We start from the raw sequence: 21,035 nt of genomic DNA on the forward strand, positions 1-21,035 counted from the left end.
CGCAGTTGAGCTTACTCATTAGAGTCACTCAGGCAGTTGGGACAAAACCATGGGCTGGATTTTTACTTTCTGGACCGGGGTTATCCACCCCTGGAAATAAAACACAAAAAAATAGTTTTGCGCATGCGCAGAGCCGCTAAGTAGCACATATCTACGTGTAGCATAACTTGATAGAACACCGGTGAGGGGGAGTGTTTTTATTTTTTATTTTTTTCTTTGTTTCTCGTGGAACTGAAATAATGTCATCTCCGTGCTCCAGCAGTGCTGCAGGGCTGCGGTGAGGCGCTTCTGGAGAGTGAGGTTTGGTCTCTGCTGTTGGTCGTGAGCAGTGTGGAGCAGCCCGTTCAGCTGGAGAGTGAATGGTGGGAGAATGAAGCGGCGCAATGCGGACTGCAGTAACGTTAAGCTCCGTCGCCCGTTAAAACGGAACCGAATCGCCGAGGGGATCCAGAGCAGGTACTTAACATTAGTTAACTGTTACTGGAGATGTTAGAGCATGTTCCCAGTTGAAGTCCAATTAGATGTAGGTTGGTATAACTTATTTGGATAGCATAAATCACTGTATCATGGTAAAGTTATGGCAATGAGAGGTAATTACAAACTGCTTCTGTATTTTTTATAATAATAATTGTTGTATTAATTAGTATTATTTTTTGTGTAATGCACTAACAAAACCTCAAAAACAGATTTATTATTAAAAAATACAAGAAAAATAGTTAAAAAGTGTATGTCAGCGCAGGCGCAGTGCCTTTAGGAAGCACTTATTGATGGGTAGCACAACTCTACTGAACACCCGGACCATGCCAGTGTCTCCACAATGTCCACCTCATGCATGCCAGCTGTCAAAAGCACAGAGGAAGGAGGAGGAGGAGAGAAGCAGCAGCTCCCCTCAGGTGTTCTGTCGATTTGTGCTTTCTAGCAGTTCTGCGCATGCGCTGCCCCACAATTTTAAATGGTTTCATATGTTTTTCAAAATAAATTAGTTCTCATCGCGTGCATTTTATTTAACGAGTTTACTCTTACTGTTAATTGCTTGCCATGTGCTACACAAGCGCACTAGCAATTCACATTTACTAACGTTACTACTTAATAATATTAAGAAAACTATCCTAAGTTATCTTATACAGCTCTGAAAAAATGAGAGACCCTTTAAAATTATGAGTTTCTTCGGTTTTACCCATAGACTGATTTTACCAAATTGAAAACCTCAGGAATATAATCAAGAGGAAGATAGATGATCACAAGTCATCATACCAAGCCGAACAGTTTGAACTTTTGCACCAGGAGTGGCATAAAGTTATCCAAAGGCGTGTGTAAGACTGGTGGAGGAGAACATACCAAGATGCAGGAAAGCTGTGATTAATAAACAGACTTTGTATGTATTAAAAATATATACTAAGCTTAGGAGAAGAACCCTCAAAATAGGCGAAAATTGCATTTCATTTCCCCTGTGAAAATGGGATAACTATATTTATTCTGATGCAGATGCAGTTTTAGTTTATCCAAACAGGCAGCTTTTCCTCCTATGTACAAAACCTGTGGTAGCACGATTTGAAATGGTAGCACAATTGGACAGAACACCGGCCTATCTGTCACTGCTGCAGCTTTAACGTTAGCTTTTAACGTTAACCCTCCTTGTCAGCGACAGCCAGGACTGGTTTATATAACACTAGCTATGTCAGCGTTAGTTAGGTTTGGTCTCAGGTTTAGCTAGCTAGCTTAGCTTAGTTAGTTAACCTAGCTAACTCGCAGGTAGCTTGGCTAAGAGCTAACTCACTGGTTACTGAGTTTACAGAGCTCACTGGAGAGGGCTGGACTTCGCCTGTTCGTCTGCTATCGTGTCATTTACTCACAGGACTGTTGATAAACCTAAGTTATGCTGTCCATACACTGCACGACTCTGAAAAGACTTTTAATAGACTATAGTCTGACACACTCTCACATCTAAAGAGACTAGTCACAGACTTTTTACTCACAGGCTAAGATTTTACAAAGACTGGGGATCACTAACTGCAAGAGATTCTTTCTAAGATTATTTCCCATCATCCTTCTGGTGGAGTTTATATACAACACATATTACATATTAAGTTACAAATAATGTGTATATCAATACTGTGACTAAAGCATTTCTTTGTGAAAGCCCATCATGTTTAAATGCTGAATGGTATTCTGTTTGTTTTCTGATCTGCTGCCAATAAAAAGGCTTGATTAGGGGTGGTGACAAAATTTTAATCACAATTTGACCAGGCAGGCTGTAAATCAAGTTCAGTCTTAAGTATATGCACTCTTTGTTTTCTGTGTGCAAAGTACATCAGAAGTGAGACGTTTGAAGTGAGAACATTTGCTGGCTCCTTCAGTGTCATCAAGCAGATGTGACCATTATCTATGATAATGTCCTTTCTCACACATTTGCTCCATAGACAGAGTCTACTGGCACTCTGCCCTGTTTTATCTATCTTTAATGTCTGAAGTATCAATTCTTTCAGAAAAGAGGAAAAGGTGGTTTCTCTCTGACACTCTCATGTTATGTCCAGAAGCAGAAGTCTGGAAAATTAAGTTGAAATGTCTTGGAAATTCCCTCAGTTATTGGATTATTCCAAATTTCCCTGCCCTCTTATCTCATCATGATATAAACTGCAATTTACTTCTGTCATCGTGAAAGCATATTAACTGGCACAGCTGCGCTCAAACAATCAAAATGTAAATTCTGGCTCGTTTCGAAAGAAAATAAAATAAACATGAGTTATGGATGTGCTGTGGAGTTGTATGTGCATGCAAGACATTTAAATTTTTATTCATGGATAGTTCGATAGTTATTGGAGAGTAGCTTCTGTCTTAGCATTCGAATGTGTTACAAATCAAATCTTTATTAGAATCTCTTTTAATACCATGTCTAATTCTGAGCTTTTTTTCTCTTCTTTCTTTTAAAGCACCTTTCTTTACCTGAAGTTCCTTCTGGTGTGGGGACTGGTGCTGCTAGCCGACTTTGTGCTAGAGTTCCGGTTTGAGTACTTATGGCCTTTCTGGCTCTTCATCAGGAGTGTGTATGACTCCTTTAGATACCAGGGACTGGTGAGTGTTTCCCAAGACTTATTACAGTCTTAGGCATTTGATTAGATTTTCCCAAAAAAATGTCAGGAACCAAGCAAACATCACTCATACACCATTATAAAACCTAAGAGACAGTATTAGTAAAAAAGAACCGATAGAAGAAGTAAGATGTTATGTTCTCCCAAAAGATTTTATACTGTGGCCCCATTCACACCATGCATTAACATGTGTCCAGGGTGATCTGTTTGAAAGTGGCCAGCACAAATTTCAGGATACAGTGCATCTCAAAGACACATTGTAACTTGGGCACTGAAACCACATTCAGAGACACATATAAAAGCAAAGCACTGCCTGCATTATCCGTGTCACTGTTCCTGCCAGAATATATGCAATAACCATGAGAGCACATCATCCAACGTCTGCTCTTCTTACCTGAACATGTTAAAATAACAAGCTAATAGGTAAAGGGGATAGTTGTGGCTATTGGGCAAACTAAACTGGACGGCGCGTCTTGATTTGGGCTGAGAACTGAAGGCTTCATGCAAAAAAACTGGAAGACTCTTACTGTAACCAGTTCAACTCCAGTAAAAAATAATGTGAAAAATCCAATCACAAGGGGTTACAGAAAATTAATTTAAAAGCCAAGAATTGGATTTGTGACCGGATCACCCAGGATGCATGCTAATGTCAGTTGGATCACCGATCTTATCATAAAGTCCTGTTTGGGAGCAGTTTTCCATTAAAACCAAGAAAGAGCATGTATTTGATCAACACATTTAATTTTTGAGAGCAACTGATTAATCCAGTGGAATCTGATGCATTCCAGCATGATAGCACTGACAGCCTGCAGCCACACCAGCCCTCTTTCAAGTTAAGCCAAGTGAAGCTTATGAGGTTAAGCCAAAATGCTCCATAAGAAATTAGGTGTCCGCTATTCTACACTGTCTTACTTAATCCACAACAAATTCAAATTACTGTGGTTTGTATTTATTCCTCTAGTTTTGGTTTTATGGAGCTTGTTTACACCTGACTACAATTGGCTTATTGCTCTGGTTAATTCTTTTAAAGTACTGTTAATATATACAGAATCAATGTTAATTTCTCTCTTTATTTATGTTTTCTCTCTTTAGGCGTTCTCTGTGTTCTTTGTTTGTGTTGCGTTCACATCAGACATCCTATGCCTCCTGTTCATCCCTATGCAATGGCTGTTTTTCGCTGCAAGCACTTACGTTTGGGTACAATATGTGTGGCACACAGGTACATATCATATCATAAGCTCTTCAGTCATTTTTTATGTTTATTGATCAGGATAAAGGAGAAAATTACTTAAATGAAAAGGTTATGTTCTGTATCTTCCTTTTCCATAGTATTCTGAACTATTACACTTATTACATACACTGAATGGCATAATGTTTTGTTATACAAATGTGCTTACTCTTTATTGCCTTTAAACTCTTTATTAAAAATGTACATGCTTAAGTCTAATTGGAATTTCCCAGTAGATGAAGAGTAGATGGGTATTTTGAGCACTGTTATGATAATGTATTACTTTCCTGCTCATTAGGTTTGTTCAGGAAGGAGCAGTGTTGGGAAGTAACGGATTACATGTAACGGCGTTACGTAATCAGATTACAAATTATAAGTAACTGTAATCGGTTACAGTTACTGCTTCAATAAATGGTAATCAGATTACAGTTACTCTGCTAAAATTAAAGGATTACATTGCGGTACTTTCCTATTTTTTTGCTCTTCCAACACTGACAAAACGCAAATAACATTTTGCGGTGAATCGCTCTGATATGACAGGGAACTGTCTGCCCCTTCTCCCATCTCGCTGCGCACACACACACACACACAGGGAGGAGGGGCAGACAGCGGCTCCGCACACACAACGAGACGAAATTAATTGACATTTTGGTCAACGAATAAAAACGAGACGAAAATGTTTGGCAGGGACGAAATCCAATCAGAAGTGATTTAGTTCTGTGAAAGGTAGTGACCAGTTAGGAAGAGATCCAATCACTGCTACTTTAGCGAAGGTGGAGAGGCGGGACAAGCGGGGTACTCATCCAATCAGTACCTGTTTTTCCTGCAGTAGCGCTGCGCGCTCAGTTACAAACCCGGGAATTAACCTGTCGATACTTACGGAGCTCGACTGGAAGTTAACTCGACAGTGTTCAGCAAGGAGAGAGAGAGAGGGGCGATATATTTCTCCTTTGACGTCGCAAAAAACAAGATAACGTGTAAACCGTGTGGAGCGACTCCATCTCCGGTAAAAACACCACTAATCTTTCAGCTTCTGCAGAGCAGAGTCCCACAGATCTCCATGCAGAGATCAGCGTTTTAATACTAATGTTATTTCATGAGCTGATGTGTTTAACTCAGCAGTGCACTAAAACACAGAACTGATACAGAACTCACTCATTAAGATCAGATCATCTGTTTAGTCTCACAGTGGGAAAGATATATAGCTAGTGTTAAAGCAGGAACTCAATAATATATCCAAAATAAAACAATAAAATAAGTGAATCTATGAACCCAAAAGTCTGTGTAAAGTTCCTTACAGCACTTTCTCATAAGTTTCTCACTTTAACTCATGAAGTCTCTCAGTACATCCTGAGAGCATCTCTACAGGACAGTGTGTGAAGGTGTGTTTTTGATCTCATTTATAGACTGTAGCTCCAGTAGGTGTGCTGGGTTAGTGCTGGAGATAAAACTAGTAGGGGTGGGAATCTTTTACTATCTCACGATTCGATTCGATTCCGATTTTGGGGGCCACGATTCGATTCAAAATCGATTTTTGATTCAAAACTTATTGAAAACTTATTGAAAAAAAAGCCTCCAAAATATACACTGGTCCTGGAGAAGGTAATGTGTTACAAAAACAATAAAATGTGCAGGAATGTGGGTCTTCAGTGACAGAGGAATCACTGGGATATCACAATGACGTTAATGAACAATAAATAAATAATAAATAACACTGCTTTATTATAAGGCTACTAGCGGTGGTGTGTAGGTGACGCTGCTGGGCTGATGTGATGATAGCAGTGGAGCGCTAAAGTTCAGGAGCAGCTGCTGATTAACTAGTTAATTTTAGGCCGTTGTATTTCTTCAGAAAGGGGGCAGGAGGTGGAGAAAGTAATTCATATTGTCCATTCCTTAATTCCTCTGTGATGGGGAGCTGAAATTAGCTCTGATTAGCTTATTGTTATTTTTCCGTTTCGCCTTAAATGCTGCAGCCCGCTGCCACCTGTAGCGTTATTTAAGGTGGAACTGGAAAGTTAGCTAGTTAGCTAGCTAACAGAAACTGAAACTAACTACTAGCGATCTTTTTTATGCTTGTTATGAAGCATTCTGCCATAAAACATTAAAACTACACGTTAATCTAAGGTAATATAGTGCTTGTTCTGCCATCTTACCGGTGATTCTCATACACCTACGCTCTGTGTGGGTCTGTTCAAACTGCAGCGGCCACGGTCGCTTTGGGCAGTGGGAGGCGGAGCGAAAAACGCTTCGTGCCGCTGCAGTGTGAACTTACCGTGAGGGGTAGGGCCAAGGGAAGAAATGGGATTGGACCTTAGAATCGATTTTGGGACATTTTAAATCGATTCTGAATCGTAGTAAATGAGAATCAAGATTCTTATGTGAATCGATTTTTTGGCACACCTCTAAAAACTAGATCATTTAAAAGCTGTTTTTGCATCTACAGCTCTGTTTAAACTATAATTTAACTATTCAGTTGTTTTATTACGGAAACTCAGAGCTGCCAAGCCCTAATATATATTTGGCTCAGTATCATGTAATTACGTGAAAAGTTTTATGTTATAACGTGAAATTTACCATGTTATAATGTGATACTTATCACGTTATTTCATGATATGGAATTATCATGTTATTTCATTATGTGGTATTTTCACGTTATAACAAGAAATTATCGCGTTATTTCGTGATATGAAATTATCACGTTATTCCGAGATAAGGAACTATCATGTTATTTCATGATATGCAACTTTCACGTTATTCTGAGATATGCAACTATCACGTTATTCTGAGATAAGAAATTATCACGTTATTCTGAGATATGCAACTATCACGTTATTTAATGTTAAACATTTATCATGTTATTTCATGATATTAGGCCATTCAGCACTTCAACACTTACCAGGTTCAGTGAAGGAACATGGCTCGTCTGCATGACTTAATTCAGTTCTATTTCAAGCTTGGTTTAAGGCATGGTGGAATTCTACAGTTGTTGAGCACTGTAGCTGGAGGCGACGTGAAGTGAAATGGAAGCGCGCTGGCTTGGCCATGTATCAAAGTAAAACCATATTGATGTTTTCACGTTATAACGTTAAAATATCATGAAACAACTTGATAAATGTTTATCACAAAATAACATGATCATTTCATAATTCGAAATAACATGATAATTTCTTATCGCGAAATAACATGATAATTTCTTATCACGAAATAACATGATAATTTCACGATATAACGTAAAAATACCATATCATGAAATAACATAATAGTTTTGTATCACGAAATAACGTGATAGATATCACGTTATAACGTAATAAATATCACGTTATAATATGAAACCTTTTACGTTATTACATGTTACTGAGTCAAATTATATTTCTATGGCTGGCAGCTCTACGTTGCCGTATTTTATGACCTGATTTCTAGAGCAAAATTTTAAATGTAAAATATATATAGTCACACACCTATAATAATAATAATAATAATAATAATAATAATAATAATAATAATAATATACATTAAATCATATATAAATATATTTCACATTCAAACATTAACAATATTACTCAATTGGTTATTAAACGTTTCATTTCGTATACGTGTATAGTTAATAATTCAAGGGAACTGATGAAAAAAGCATTTACATTTACACCCTTTACATTTTAGTGGACTAAATTTACTGTAATTTTAGTAGACTATATTCTTATGACATTAAGTTGACTAAAACTAAGTCGACTAAATTACTGAATTGTGACTAAAACTAAATGCTATTTTCGTCACAAAACTATAACTAAGACTAAATCAAAATTTGTTTTCAACATTAACACTGGTGGCAAACCTGCAAATAGATAGCTTACAGTTGTTGTTACATTGTTTGGTTTTTAATTGTTTTATCATCAATTTATAGAAGTGTTTCATAAAATTGTTTGATGAAATGGTTTCATAAGTATTTTTATAGAGTGATTGAAAAGGCTGTTTTATTTGTTTATCTATTTGTTAACTGGAAAGAAAAATAAAAGGATAATATGCAATATGTGGTTGCTACATTCATTCAGGCTTAAAAAACGACAATATTGTAAGTAATCCAAAGTAATCAGATTACGTTACTCACTTGAAGTAATGTAACTGATTACGTTACAAATTACATTTTGAGTGATGTAATCAGTAATCTGTAAGGGATTACATTTTAAAAGTAACCTTCCCAACACTGGGAAGGAGTTTATTGAAACACTTGTCCAGAGAGAGAGTGAGAGTGACCCAGACAGACAGAGAGAGAGAAGAAGAGAGATATTTTCCAGTAAGACTCACCCAGCCGAAGCTACAACAGTGATAGCCACTGCTGACGTTTGTCTTCTAGCAAGTCTGAACAAGAGAGTGCTGGCAGGAAGCCTAAAGAATTGTTCCCAGTGTTAACAACTTGAAAGTGTTTTGTTTGTAGTCTTTGGGTCAATGAGGAAAGGTTAATGACTTTTCTAGATAGTGGATGGGTTTTAATTTAGATTTAACTCAAATGGGAATCACGCAATAGTGCATCTGTTGTGTTAAAATAACTCACTCAGTGTTTGGTAGAAGGAGGTCTGAGTACTAGCCATCAAAAACTTATCTTGTAGAATGATGTTACTTTAGAATAATATGACAGAAACTAAAATAAACAGCGTATAAACGTCTTTTATGTCTGGATTTCTGTAAGTGTCGTCAAGTGTTTTCCCAGCAGTGTGATTGGTAATGGTCGTTATTAATATTAATGTAAGGCCACTGTCTGATAGGAAATGGAAATCTTTGATTTACCACACAGGGAATGAATTTAGCTAATGGCCTCTGTGTGTTTTATGTCTTTTCAGAGCGAGGGGTGTGTCTGCCCACGGTTTCTCTGTGGATACTCTTTGTTTATATCGAAGCAGCCATCCGATTCAAAGACCTGAAAAATTTTCATGTGGGTCTGTGCCGTCCTTTTGCTGCTCACTGGTAAGATGGCATCATATGATCGGGCAGTGTCTTCTAGGGGTGGGCAATATGGCCCTAAAATAATATCACAATATTTCATAGGATTTTTGCGATAACTATACTCTTGGCGATATGACAGAACACTGCATTGAATAAAATTATTTCATTTCATTATAATTTTTATAATCTCATAATTGTCTAAGAGACAATAAAGTTTGTTATTACTATATGTTTTTCTTATATTTTTAAATTGTTTTTATTAAACAATATTCCGATTCCTTATTAAAACCCTATAAATTGGGCGCAGAGTGGTCCAGCAGTCTAAAGCACTGCCACTACGAGCGGGAGGTCGCAGGTTTGAACCCCCGCTCATGCAGCTTTGCCATCAAGCTGCCGGCTTGATGAGGGAGCACAATTGCTCCCTCCAGGTGGGTAGATGGTGCTCTCTCCCCACATCACTTCTAGGGTGGTGTCCACAGCACAGGGAGCTAATGTACCGGAACCGAGCCGCTGCGCTTTCCTCCAATCAGTAGCAGCTCTAAAAGAAGCGGTGTCTGGCTTCACATGTATCGGAGGAAGCATATGTTAGTCTTCACCCTCCTGGTGTGTTGGGGCATCACTAGTGATTGGGGTAATTGGCCGTGTAAATTGGGGAGAAAATGGGGAAAAATTTGAAATAAAATTATAAAAAAAACTATAAATTGCCTCCTTTAGATTAATGCATGTTTGCTGTTTTACATCTCTAAAAATAACAGTGTTAGTTTACATGTCTAATGAAAATATACATGTTTTTTAAAGAACTTAAAGAACTTTTTTCTGTTTTACAGCATTGGCTACCCTGTGGTGACTCTGGGCTTCGGCTTTAAGAGCTATGTGAGCTACAAGATGCGCTTGCGAAAGCAGAAGGAAGTGCAGAAGGAGAATGAGTTCTATATGCAACTTTTACAGCAGGCCCTGCCTCCAGATCAGCAGATGCTACAGAGGCAGGAGAGAGAGGCAGAAGAAGGTAAAAAGAGATATATGCCAACCGCCATGGCTTCCTTTACTAAAGTAAATATTTTAAATAGCTCCATAAACACTATAAACAAACCTGAAATACTCAAAATGTAAGTATTCAAAAGAGATATTTCTCGAATGTTCTATTGTGAAGTTTAATATCAATTAACAATGTATTATTAGGGCCCTTCAGACACATTACATTATTTAAGCAGTTAATCAGTTTATCACAATTTCTTTGCTTCTCCAGTTAACAAATAAATTCAGTTCAGTGTGCATTTATATTATCCTTTAATCTACAGTATTAATATATTTAAAAGGGCTATAGTTACTCATCTTGCAAGAAGCAGCAGCAGAAGCTCCACGAGTTCTGTTCTCATGTTTCTCCTGGCAGGACAGTGTGAAGCCCCACACAGCTGAGCTACTGTCAGTGAGTTAGCTTGTTATGCTAACTGGCTAGCATTAGCTAAGAGGCTTTTCTGTTGTGTTTCTTTGGTGGCGCTGTTCTACACAGTGCTCCGCAGCGCCTATGGCGGTATGTAAAAAAAAAATGCATAACGGTTGTAATTTCCCCTCCGGTATACTGTATGAACCGGTATACAGCCTAGCAATAAAATTAGAGCTGATTAAAAGCTGATGTCCAGCACTGTAGCCTTATAGTCATTGTTTTACTTCTTGCACGGTCAGTTAAAAAACAAACAATTGCTTATCGGTTGCACTTTAAGTTAAAAACAATCAATACAGCATTCATAATATAGTTACAACTGATTTAATGCTGTATTGATTGTTTAGTAAAGCAGGTCTGGATGTCCTCCCCGGTGTCCATGCAGTTCCTGAAGCAGGTCCAGCTGCCAAATCAGCCATTGCTGGAGGGACATGGGATGGACAATCAGCAAGCCGTTGTTCAGAGCTGCTGTCCTGCTTTTTTCTCTCTCCTATTCAGGCTGTATTTTTGTTTACTTCTCCTCTTGGCAGTGTCTGTGATACAGTTGCCAAGATGTCCAGAAGAGATGATGACTCAATGGATACACAGATTAAAAGAGGGAAAAAAAGTGTTTGATTTCTTTGTGTGCGTGTTTTGGACAGCATTAATTCACATTGCTCTCCAATAATTGGTGGTGGAAAACAACATACAAAAAAAATAAACCAAAAAAACAATGGGACATCATGTTCTTATTCTCCAGACTGATCTATCTCCCTCTTTGTCTCTGTAGCTGTTTCTAAAGGCATGTTGGAGGCAGACGCGACGTTGCTGGCTCAGAACGGCACTCCTGCCTCCAAGAAGCTGCCGATATCTTTTCCGGAGCTGGAACACCGGGAGCGAGGCAAGGAGGGTGGGAGAGAGCGGGAGGCCAAGAAACAGCAGCAGCAGCACAGTATAGGAATAAACAACAATATCCTACAAACTGTGGACTCTAAGCTGCTGGACATTGAGTATATGGAGAACTACCTGAGCAGCAAGAGACTGAACAATGAGCTGGGGGGCAGTGCCGAGACTCATCTCCTCAAAGAGGATTTAAGCAGCACAGGTGGAGGCTCCTTTTCCAAACATTATAAAAACTCCTCCCCCCGCAGCCACAGCTCAACCAATGGCAGCGTGCCCACCTCATCCACATCCAACAGAAGTGAGAAGAAGCAGAAGGGTGTAGGGAAGAATGCCAGCACCCATCGAGATGTGATGGAGAACTATATACCCAACAACCAGCTTAGTAAACCGGATGCTTTGGTGCGGTAAGAGGCTTGGATTTCAGTTTATGATTGAAAGTTGTCTGTTTTTGTTGCGTTTTTTTGTTAACATTATTGTGCTGTGTGTTTTTGCAGTCTGGAGCAGGACATAAAGAAACTGAAGGCAGACCTGCAGGCGAGTCGTCAGGTGGAGCAGGACCTGCGCAGTCAGATCGGCTCTCTGAGCAGCATGGAGAGGAACATGCGGTCAGAGCTCGGCCAGCTCCGCCAGGAGAATGAGCTGCTGCAGAACAAGTGAGAGCTCACAGTTCAAACAGTGCAATCCAGTGCTTCATGTCAGGATCATTACAGTGACAGTTATCTTTTAAAAAGGACATAGTAGGTTGCATAGATTAAATGGTTAATAGTGACAAGAGGAGCAGCGGTAACTGGTTTCACAGTATACCATTGTATAAAAATGGCTGGTTATCATACTGTAGACATTTATCTGTTATCTACATTTTAGTGAAAAAAGCAAGTGAACAGAGAATCCCTTTTGCACCTTAGTTTTAGTAACTGGTGCCACACTCATACACTTCCAAAATCTTCCATCATTCTATAAAAAGAATTAAAATTAGCTACGTAGGTTTACTTTGGATACCCCCTACATGAACAACCAGTTCACTGACATTGTCAGCAACTATTAGCGAGTAATCCAGCTCTGAAAAAACAGTTAGCATTGTGACTAACATGCTCCAGCCAAAGCTGGATGTTATCATTGCGGTTTAATCGCTCTAGACCTGCCAAGGCCGACTGTGGCACATCGCTTCTTTCACCCGATTAAAGCCTTGCTATTAGAATTCAGGCCCATAACTCAAGTTCAAATTAAAATACAGACATTACATACAAATAATATATATATATATATATATATATATATATATATATATATATATATATATATATATATATATTTCATACAAACAACTAGACTTTCTCTATCTAACCAGCTCTCATCTTCTTAACAGCTACCTGTAAAAAATCCAACTCAAAGCCTTGTTTTCATAAATTAAATCCCAGTTGAATCCCTTTGCAATCAAGCAACATGTTTTCAGTTTCTGTTACCATAAATAAATAAATGCGAGATTAGAAATGAACTGTTCTCCAAAAACCATAAAGGTAAAGATGCAAAATTTTTAATATTTTATGCAGAATTTGTTTACTATCTCACAAATTTAGATTTTAAGAAGGAAGCAAGCACCACACAAAATACATCCAAAGACATTCAAACAGAGATTTAGACTCTCAAAATCCCTATTTTCACAATACTTGACCTCTTTATTAAATTACACAACAATTTACTTTTTTAAAACAGTAAAAGCTAAATTTGTTTCACAATTGAAGTACTTTAAATATAAAAAACCCACTGAAATGGGTTTAAGTTAAGTTGGAGTATTCATTTATACCATGATACCCCTGTATAAAACATGGTATGGCAGTGCATGTTTTTGGTCAGTTTTGGGTCATCAGGATGCCAGCATTTGCATAACGGTGCTAATGGTGTTTTGTCTGTGTGTCTTCATCAGGCTTCATAATGCTGTACAGGCCAAGCAGAAGGACAAGCAGACGATTGTTCAGCTGGAGAAGCGCCTGAAAGCCGAGCAGGAGGCACGGGCAGCAATAGAGAAGCAGCTAGCAGATGAAAAGAAGAGGAAAAAGCTGGAGGAAGCTACAGCTGCCCGCGCTTTTGCTTTGGCTGCAGCTTCCAGGTAAAGCCCACGCAGGGCATGGCACAGCACGGCAAACTGTGATGGAGGCGTTGGCCTGATTTTATACTTCAGTTATGTCTTTTAAGCAAGTTCAAATGGGTTGTCAGTGACTTTTAAGTCAGTGCAGGACTAAATAGGATACATAGTGAATTGGAGCTGTTTTGAAATCTAAAAATGACTAGAAAAATCAGGTTATTATCTAAAAAACTTTTTGTATGCATATCAAGGTCATCAAGAGTTAATTTTTTTCTTGTGCTAATATTTTTCATATCAAAGATTGGCTTAGAAAGCTGACTACAAGTATGGTTCAGACATTTGGATTATTAAGTTTGGTCCACAACAGCAGGTTCAAAAGGTGCAGTGGTCCTGGACCAAATAAATGACCGACTGCATTTGATGCAACTCAGACTAGATCAACTAAACCATGGTTTAGTTTTTTGCATTGCCAGCTCTGACTAGTGTTAAAAGGACTTTTGCTAGTGTGTTTGGTCTACAGGGATCGTACAGTCATGAATAACCTGGCAAAGTCATAGAATTTGAAAATAGCCATTTTTTCTTGGCTTGGATAAGTTTTGGAAAAAATAAAAATACCCAGTAAGTTTTGGAAAAGTCATGGAAATTTGTTCTATTAATCTTTGTGTTTCCGTTCATCGATGGAGAAAATCTGTTTTGAGCTAACAAATGTGTTAACTCAGAGTCGATTCAGTAGATTCATTTCAGGCCTACTCTAATCAATTTCGATTATAGTTTTAGTTGAATTTTGGTTTTATTGTCCATGTGTGCACTGTTTTAAAAATCATATGGTCATGAAAATTTGCCTTGAAGGCATGGAAAGTCATAAAAAATAATGTAAATTTATTGGTTAAAAAGTGTATGAACCCTGGGTTTATGTAAATATTGGCGGTGTATGTATCATAAGTCAAGACTGTAAGGAAACAATTTTTAGAGGTTTGGAATTGTCCAATTTTCCATCTCTAATATGATTAAGCAAAACTTGCTTTTGAATGAAGAAACCACTGGTTCGGATATTTCATTTTCGTGTACCAAATTCATATTATTCAAATCCATGCTTAACATGTAAGGTTGTTAGTTGGTAACACCATATAATGCTTTCCATTATACCTGTTAGGGGGCTATGGCTGGCATTAACACACACCCTGGGATGTGCAATATCATGTCGTATGCAATAATTTAGCAAACATACATCTCTGGAAAAAATAAGAGACCACTTCAGTTTCTTGTTTTTTGCTATTCATAGGTATATTTTTAAGTAAAATGAACATTGCTGTTTTATTCTAAAACTACAGACAACATTCCAAATAAAAATATTGTCATTTAGAGCATTTATTTGCAGAAAATGAGAAATGGCTGAAATAACAAAAAAGATGCAGAGCTTTCAGACCTCAAATAATGCAAAAAAAACAAGTTCATGTTCATAAAGTTCAAAAATCAATATTTGGTGACATAACCCTGTTTTTTTTATCACAGGTTTTATGCATCTTGGCATGTTCTCCTCCACCAGTCTTACACACTGCTTTTGAATAACTTTATGCCTTTACTCCTGGTGCAAAAATTCAAGCAGTTCAGCTTGGTTGGATGACTTGTGATCATTCATCTTCCTCTTGATCATATTCCAGAGGTTTTCAGTTTCGTAAAATCAAAGAAATTCATAATTTTTAAGTGGTCTCTTATTTTTTCCAGAGCTGAATTTGACAGGATATATAAAACTCTGAATCATGATATTTATTGATATTCTTTACAGAGGTTTGTTTTCTATGATGCTATTTACTGTATTTATATAAATAAACGATTATAGATTTTTTTTTTCTTTCTAGTGAATGTATGAAACTGTTGTATGTATACTAAGTAAAACATTAATGCTTATTTACTTGCAGTAGCATATTCTTGATATTAATTAATTAAAGTTTTTTTTAAAGGCACTAAGAATATTATTTAAAAAATAATATTGTGATAATATTACAGCGCCTTATCTACAATAATTCCATTTATAGTTCAGTCCTCAGCCCAAATTTAGATACAGCAGCTAGTTTCACTTACACACTAGATAGAAGTATCACCTTTATTCTCTAAAATATATTATTGTAGTTGTTCAGCTAACCCATACAGTTGGTGGACGGTGTGGTAGCCTCATGGTTATAACGGATGTTCTGGCAGAGAATCATGAAGCATTGACTTATAATAAAGTTTAATAAGGCATTATATGGAGCTGTCAGGGACACATGGAGATGCTTCGATGTTCTTAATACACTTTTAATGTGGTGATATGCGTCTCTCACCACTCCAAATACAGTTTGAGTGATCAAAGATGCATCATATCCTGTTCCCACCTTAACTTTGTGCTAACCACTTAGGACTGAATCACCCAGGATGCATGTTAATGCCAGGTGTGAATGGGGCCTTTGTTCTTGCTTTACCAGTTGTCAATGCTTCTGCGTTTGAAAGCTCAATGCATGTTCTCCTTACACTTCAGAGGGGAATGCACAGATTCCCTGAGGACACGCATCCGAGAGCTGGAGTCTGAGTGCAAGAAACTCTCTCATGATGTCAAGTTTAAAGAGGAGCAGCTCAGAGAGCTGGAGGGCAAAGCTCAGGTGAGCTGCAGACATCTGACATCTACCATTAAAGCTATATATGGTCCACTTGACTTGAAGCAGAACAAAGTATGGTGTTCAAGAAGGTGCCTAAACTGCTGCTGAGTCATACTTTGATAACTATATTTTTCGCACTATAAGGTGCACTGGATTATAAGGCGCACTATCAATAAAGGACTATTTTCATACACAAGACACACTGGATTATAAGGCGCATTAATGAGACACTAGTAAAGAACAGGGGTCTTGCCATGTTTTCCTTCAAATTCAGCAGGTCTCGCCGCTGGGTGTAAAGCTAAGCTAATTAAACAAAACTGTAATTCTTAAAAAAAAGCGCTGGATATTAATCTACACAGATTTCTCTCATGAAAACTGTTTATTTGAGTTAGTAAATTGCTTCTGTTCATTAACAGTAAGCTTAGATTTCAAGATTTCTACTAAGGCTAGCCGCAGTTAGCTGCTAGTGCTGCCCGACAGGGCTACACTGAGGAACCCTGAGTGTTCCAGTAAGCCAGGGCGATATTAGGTAGAGGTTCATTCCACGTAGCTTTTTTTAACACCTCTAATAGACGAAACAGCTAGTGCTGCAGTTAGCGGCTAATGCTAATGAGTCGAGGGCATGACCTCAGTGATTTTTGCTGATTTAGATATCATCCATAATGCTTTAGTGTGTATTTGTTTACATAAGAATCAACAATATTTTAGGTAGCCATGCAGTGACCGATGCATCAATAAAAGTGCATTCATACCACCATTTAAAAATATGATGAAATTGTGGCAGTACATTGAAGTGTTTTGCACTTAATAAGGATGTAATTGTGTTATTATGCTCCTATACTACCGATATTTCAGTGTATGCAAAGAAACAGGGGGACTACAGTCTAATTATAGAATGATATATTGCTCAGTGAAAATAACAATGAGTGTAGAAACAAAGAGGTGGTCTTAATGCTATAACTGGTTAGTGTATTTTAAAGTATTCATTCTTCTAAGGAATTATAGTGTGTGAGAAATACATGCTGGGCAGTGTAATTGTCCACACTTTCATCAAAAGTGGATTTAACAGTAGGGTGTGTCGTGCTTATTTAAGTCGACTGATTAAAATTCTCCTCCCAGCGTGTTGAGGCCGATAGCTGGTCTGCACTGCAGTTGATTTGAAAAAAAAATATATACTTTACATGTGTCTTAGAAAGCTTATGCAGAATTTCTCTTCCTAAAATGTTGGAAAATACAACAAAAAATGCTTAGGTGTTTTCTCATGTTTTTATCTTTCTCCTATGCCTTGCAGGAGTTGCGCAAGTATAAAGAAAACGAGAAAGATACAGAGGTACTCATGTCTGCGCTGTCAGCCATGCAGGATAAGACCCAGCACCTGGAGAACAGTCTGAGTGCTGAAACCAGAATCAAGCTGGACCTTTTCTCAGCACTCGGAGATGCCAAGAGACAGCTAGAGATTGCACAAGGTTACCTTTTTATTTCTTTTTTTTTTTTTTATATTTTAGCGTAACTTATTTCTGTTTTGTTCAGTTATTTTTACTTCGAAAATTAACAAAAGCTTTAATTTGACTATGGCATTTGACCGTGGTACTTTTATGGTAAAGCATACGTTTGTACGAAAACTGAATCTGAATCTATAATAATATTTGGGCCATGTAAGAGGGCAGTGTTTGTGTGTGTGGAAGAGAAGTAGGGGACTCGCTGTGTGAGTGAGTGTGTGTGTGAGGTAGAGAGAGAGAGAGGGTGGCTTGCTTTGTGTGTGTGTGTGTGTGCTAGGGGTGTCACGATTTCGAGATTTGGACATTCTCATCTTCTTAAAGAAAAACTTTTGTCTAGCCTCAAATATGTTAATAGTTTTGGATAGTAAGGAGCATCTTCTATCTCAAATAAAGTTAATATTATATCTTTGTTAAAGAAAAAAACTTGTCCTTCTCAGGGACTGAAAAAGTCTTATTTTTCATGTTTAACTGTTATAGTAGGATAGAGTTCAGTTTGTTAAGGCTCTAATTGTTCTAATATTTTGTACATGACTGTTCCTGTATTTTTTTTATTATTTATTTTGTTATGTTGAACATTGCTGTTTTAATAGTGCACACTGCTGCTACCAAAAAAAGCCACTAGATGGCATTACATATATATCTTAATTAAATTATTAAATTAGTGCATAATGTGGTGTATTACAGATCACTTGTATCACTGTGCATCACTTATATCAAGCCGACCTTTTGAAAGAAGCCTCTCTGCTCTTAAAAAAAGAAAATTGAGAATCGAATCTAATCGAATCGTGACCCTAAAATCGGAAATAAAATCGAATCAAGGATTTAGAGAATCGTGACACCCCTAGTGTGTGCGTGTGCGTGCGTTCGTGTTATATTTTTATTTATTTATACGTTTATTTATTTATAGAATATGACTGAAATGGAAAACTATATCGTCATAAGATTTTTTTTCCCATATCGTCCAGCCCTAATTGGAATTAAAACAAAATGGCTAACAATGGTGTGTCTATTAAGTTTCCCCATGATAGAAATACTGACAAGTGTGGGCATACAAATACACACTCTTACCTTTTCTCATGCTTTCTTTTTTTATGTTTGCAGGTCAGATTCTGCAGAAAGAACAAGAGATAAAGGAGCTGAAGCAGAAGATAGCTGAGGTCATGGCAGTCATGCCCAGCATTACCTATTCAACTGACACAAACAATATGACCCCAGTCGCACCTCACTACTCGTCACAGTTCATGGACACAAGTCCCTCAAGTCTGGACCCCAACGCCTCTGTTTACCAGCCACTGAAAAAGTGAACCCTCATCCCTCCCTGCCCTCTGTTTTGCTCTTTGTTTTGCTCTCAATATGACCAGGCTCAGTATGTGTACTTTCTTATGAGTGTTTTTACAGCCCCACACCCTCTCAGTAGTAATCTGTTCCCTGTTGTTGGTTGAACAAGAGGAGATTATATATTATTATTCTAGGAAACAGATGCTACAGTGACTAAATCTTCCCAATTTGGATATTAGGATTCTTTTGTAAATTTCAAATATTAAGCTTAGTAAAATGCTTTCACTGGTTAAGGCACTACAGCCTGTGCTGCTTGTGTGTCCTCCCAGTCAGTCCATTTGTTCTGATGTGTTAAATTAACCTTCTTCCATGAACAGAGGCTCGTCTCTCCCCATATTTGTGTTAAACATAAGGGGGCAGTTTCGCAGACAGCGATTAAGCCTAATTTTGGACGACACAGCATTTTGAATGAAAATTTTCATTTTAAAGGAAGTTAAGTCTATAACTAGGCTTAATCCCTGCCTGTGAAACCACCCTAAGTAATTTAAAGTGCCAGAATGAATGCAGGACTTAATTTTCTCCATGGTAAGTTTAATGAATGTTTTTTTTATTTTTTATTACCATGAGATGAGAGTATTTGTAATTAAAGAGAGTTTCTTTATCCAGATGCTGTGATTTGTTTAAAGGAGCATGTTTCAGATCTGTTCTGACCATAGTATTGTACATTTCTCTTTTTGGAAACAAACGTGTTTCTGTACGGATAAAGAATTGTTATTAGTTTTGTATTTTTCATCTTATACAACTTGAAGCTCTCTGTTCTGGCCCGAGGCTGTTTAGTTCACCTATGTTTAGAGTATGGTGATGCCAAATTTGAGGTAATGGTTCAGAAAAGACTGCTCTTGATGTTGTGTTCATTGATTAATATGCTGCATAAATATTCGGGAATGTTGTATTTTTCGCGGTCAATGCAAATCTTCTTTATTACTGGACCAAATTAAATGAATAGAGTTTAGCTTACACAGACAGTGTGGGTAGCTGATCTTTCATTCATCATTTTACGCAGTGCCTTGAATTATTTTCTGTTTAAAGTACTTCACACACAACACCTTCAATCAACACATAATTGTCCCTTCTCTCAGTTGTGGTACTTTTGTTCAGCACATTCTTTGTTTTTTTTTGTTTGTTTTTTTTGGGCAACAGATACAGATGTCATAGAATAATTACTGACTCCCAGGTTTACTCTTTGTTTCAGTTTTCAATGGCCCTCCAGATTTAAGCTTGTTTACGACTTTTTGTACACATTGTAATATTGTAAAAAAATATATTGCTGAATGTTTTAATTTCAGTGAAAAAGTGCCAAGTTCCTTCAACACAAACACTATATTCATCAAGTGATCATCATCCTAACTATTATCTGAGAGATAGAGATAGCCATAGAGAAAAGCACGAGTATACAAGGAAAAATGCACTGTATACGTATCATCCAGTGCTGGCAGAATTGACCATAATCTTAATACTTACTTTCAAATCGGCCCAGTTTATGCTATTCAAGTCATTCGCGTTTTCTTAAGTGATTGCTCTGAAACTAGCATTATGCAACAGGCTTGTTGAGATTAGATCTTGTTTTGCTGCAGGGATGATTTGTCAAATGTTCAATTTTTACTGTTCCCCTGTTTCTTTTTTTTTTTTGTTTTTTTTTTGGAAAAGTATTTGTGTGGATTGCTATGACATTGTTTTGGGGTCTTTTTTGGAAGATTTTGTGGAGAGTAAAGACGAAAGCAGTTATTTCTGGTCTGTCTTTATTTATTTTATTTTTTTCAGAAAAAAAGAAACAGTATACACTAATTTATTCTGAGCCATACATAAATAGGAGGCTTGTATTTAAAGTAATTTTTTACTGCAAAAGCACGTGCACATGTACATTACAACTATAAAAGTACTAGTACTTCCGTAAAACAGTAGCT

The 21,035-nt window shown here is 37.4% G+C and overlaps 1 protein-coding gene across 1 annotated transcript; it reads left to right on the forward strand.

Annotated features, from left to right (window-relative positions):
* Nucleotides 1–151: 151 nt before the first annotated feature.
* On the forward strand, nucleotides 152–20,610 carry maco1a (macoilin 1a). Its single transcript, XM_007249415.4, has 11 exons — nucleotides 152–456; nucleotides 2,931–3,072; nucleotides 4,182–4,308; nucleotides 9,153–9,276; nucleotides 10,083–10,261; nucleotides 11,466–11,982; nucleotides 12,073–12,231; nucleotides 13,503–13,685; nucleotides 16,177–16,297; nucleotides 17,586–17,760; nucleotides 18,895–20,610. The coding sequence occupies exons 1-11, from the start codon at nucleotides 371–373 to the stop codon at nucleotides 19,095–19,097; spliced, it is 2,016 nt and encodes a 671-aa protein (XP_007249477.3). The 5' UTR covers nucleotides 152–370; the 3' UTR covers nucleotides 19,098–20,610.
* The last annotated feature ends 425 nt before the right edge of the window (nucleotides 20,611–21,035 follow it).

Source organism: Astyanax mexicanus, chromosome 3, assembly GCF_023375975.1.
Source record: "Astyanax mexicanus isolate ESR-SI-001 chromosome 3, AstMex3_surface, whole genome shotgun sequence".
In the NCBI taxonomy this organism is placed as follows: Eukaryota; Metazoa; Chordata; class Actinopteri; order Characiformes; family Acestrorhamphidae; genus Astyanax; species Astyanax mexicanus.

Bases quoted from the DNA above. Each gene is read 5' to 3' on its own strand.
- maco1a (XM_007249415.4), top strand. From the start codon at position 371: ATGAAGCGGCGCAATGCGGACTGCAGTAACGTTAAGCTCCGTCGCCCG. The intron at 9,277-10,082 runs GTAAGATGGCAT...TCTGTTTTACAG, and splicing joins CGTCCTTTTGCTGCTCACTG to CATTGGCTACCCTGTGGTGA. The intron at 16,298-17,585 runs GTGAGCTGCAGA...TATGCCTTGCAG, and splicing joins AGCTGGAGGGCAAAGCTCAG to GAGTTGCGCAAGTATAAAGA.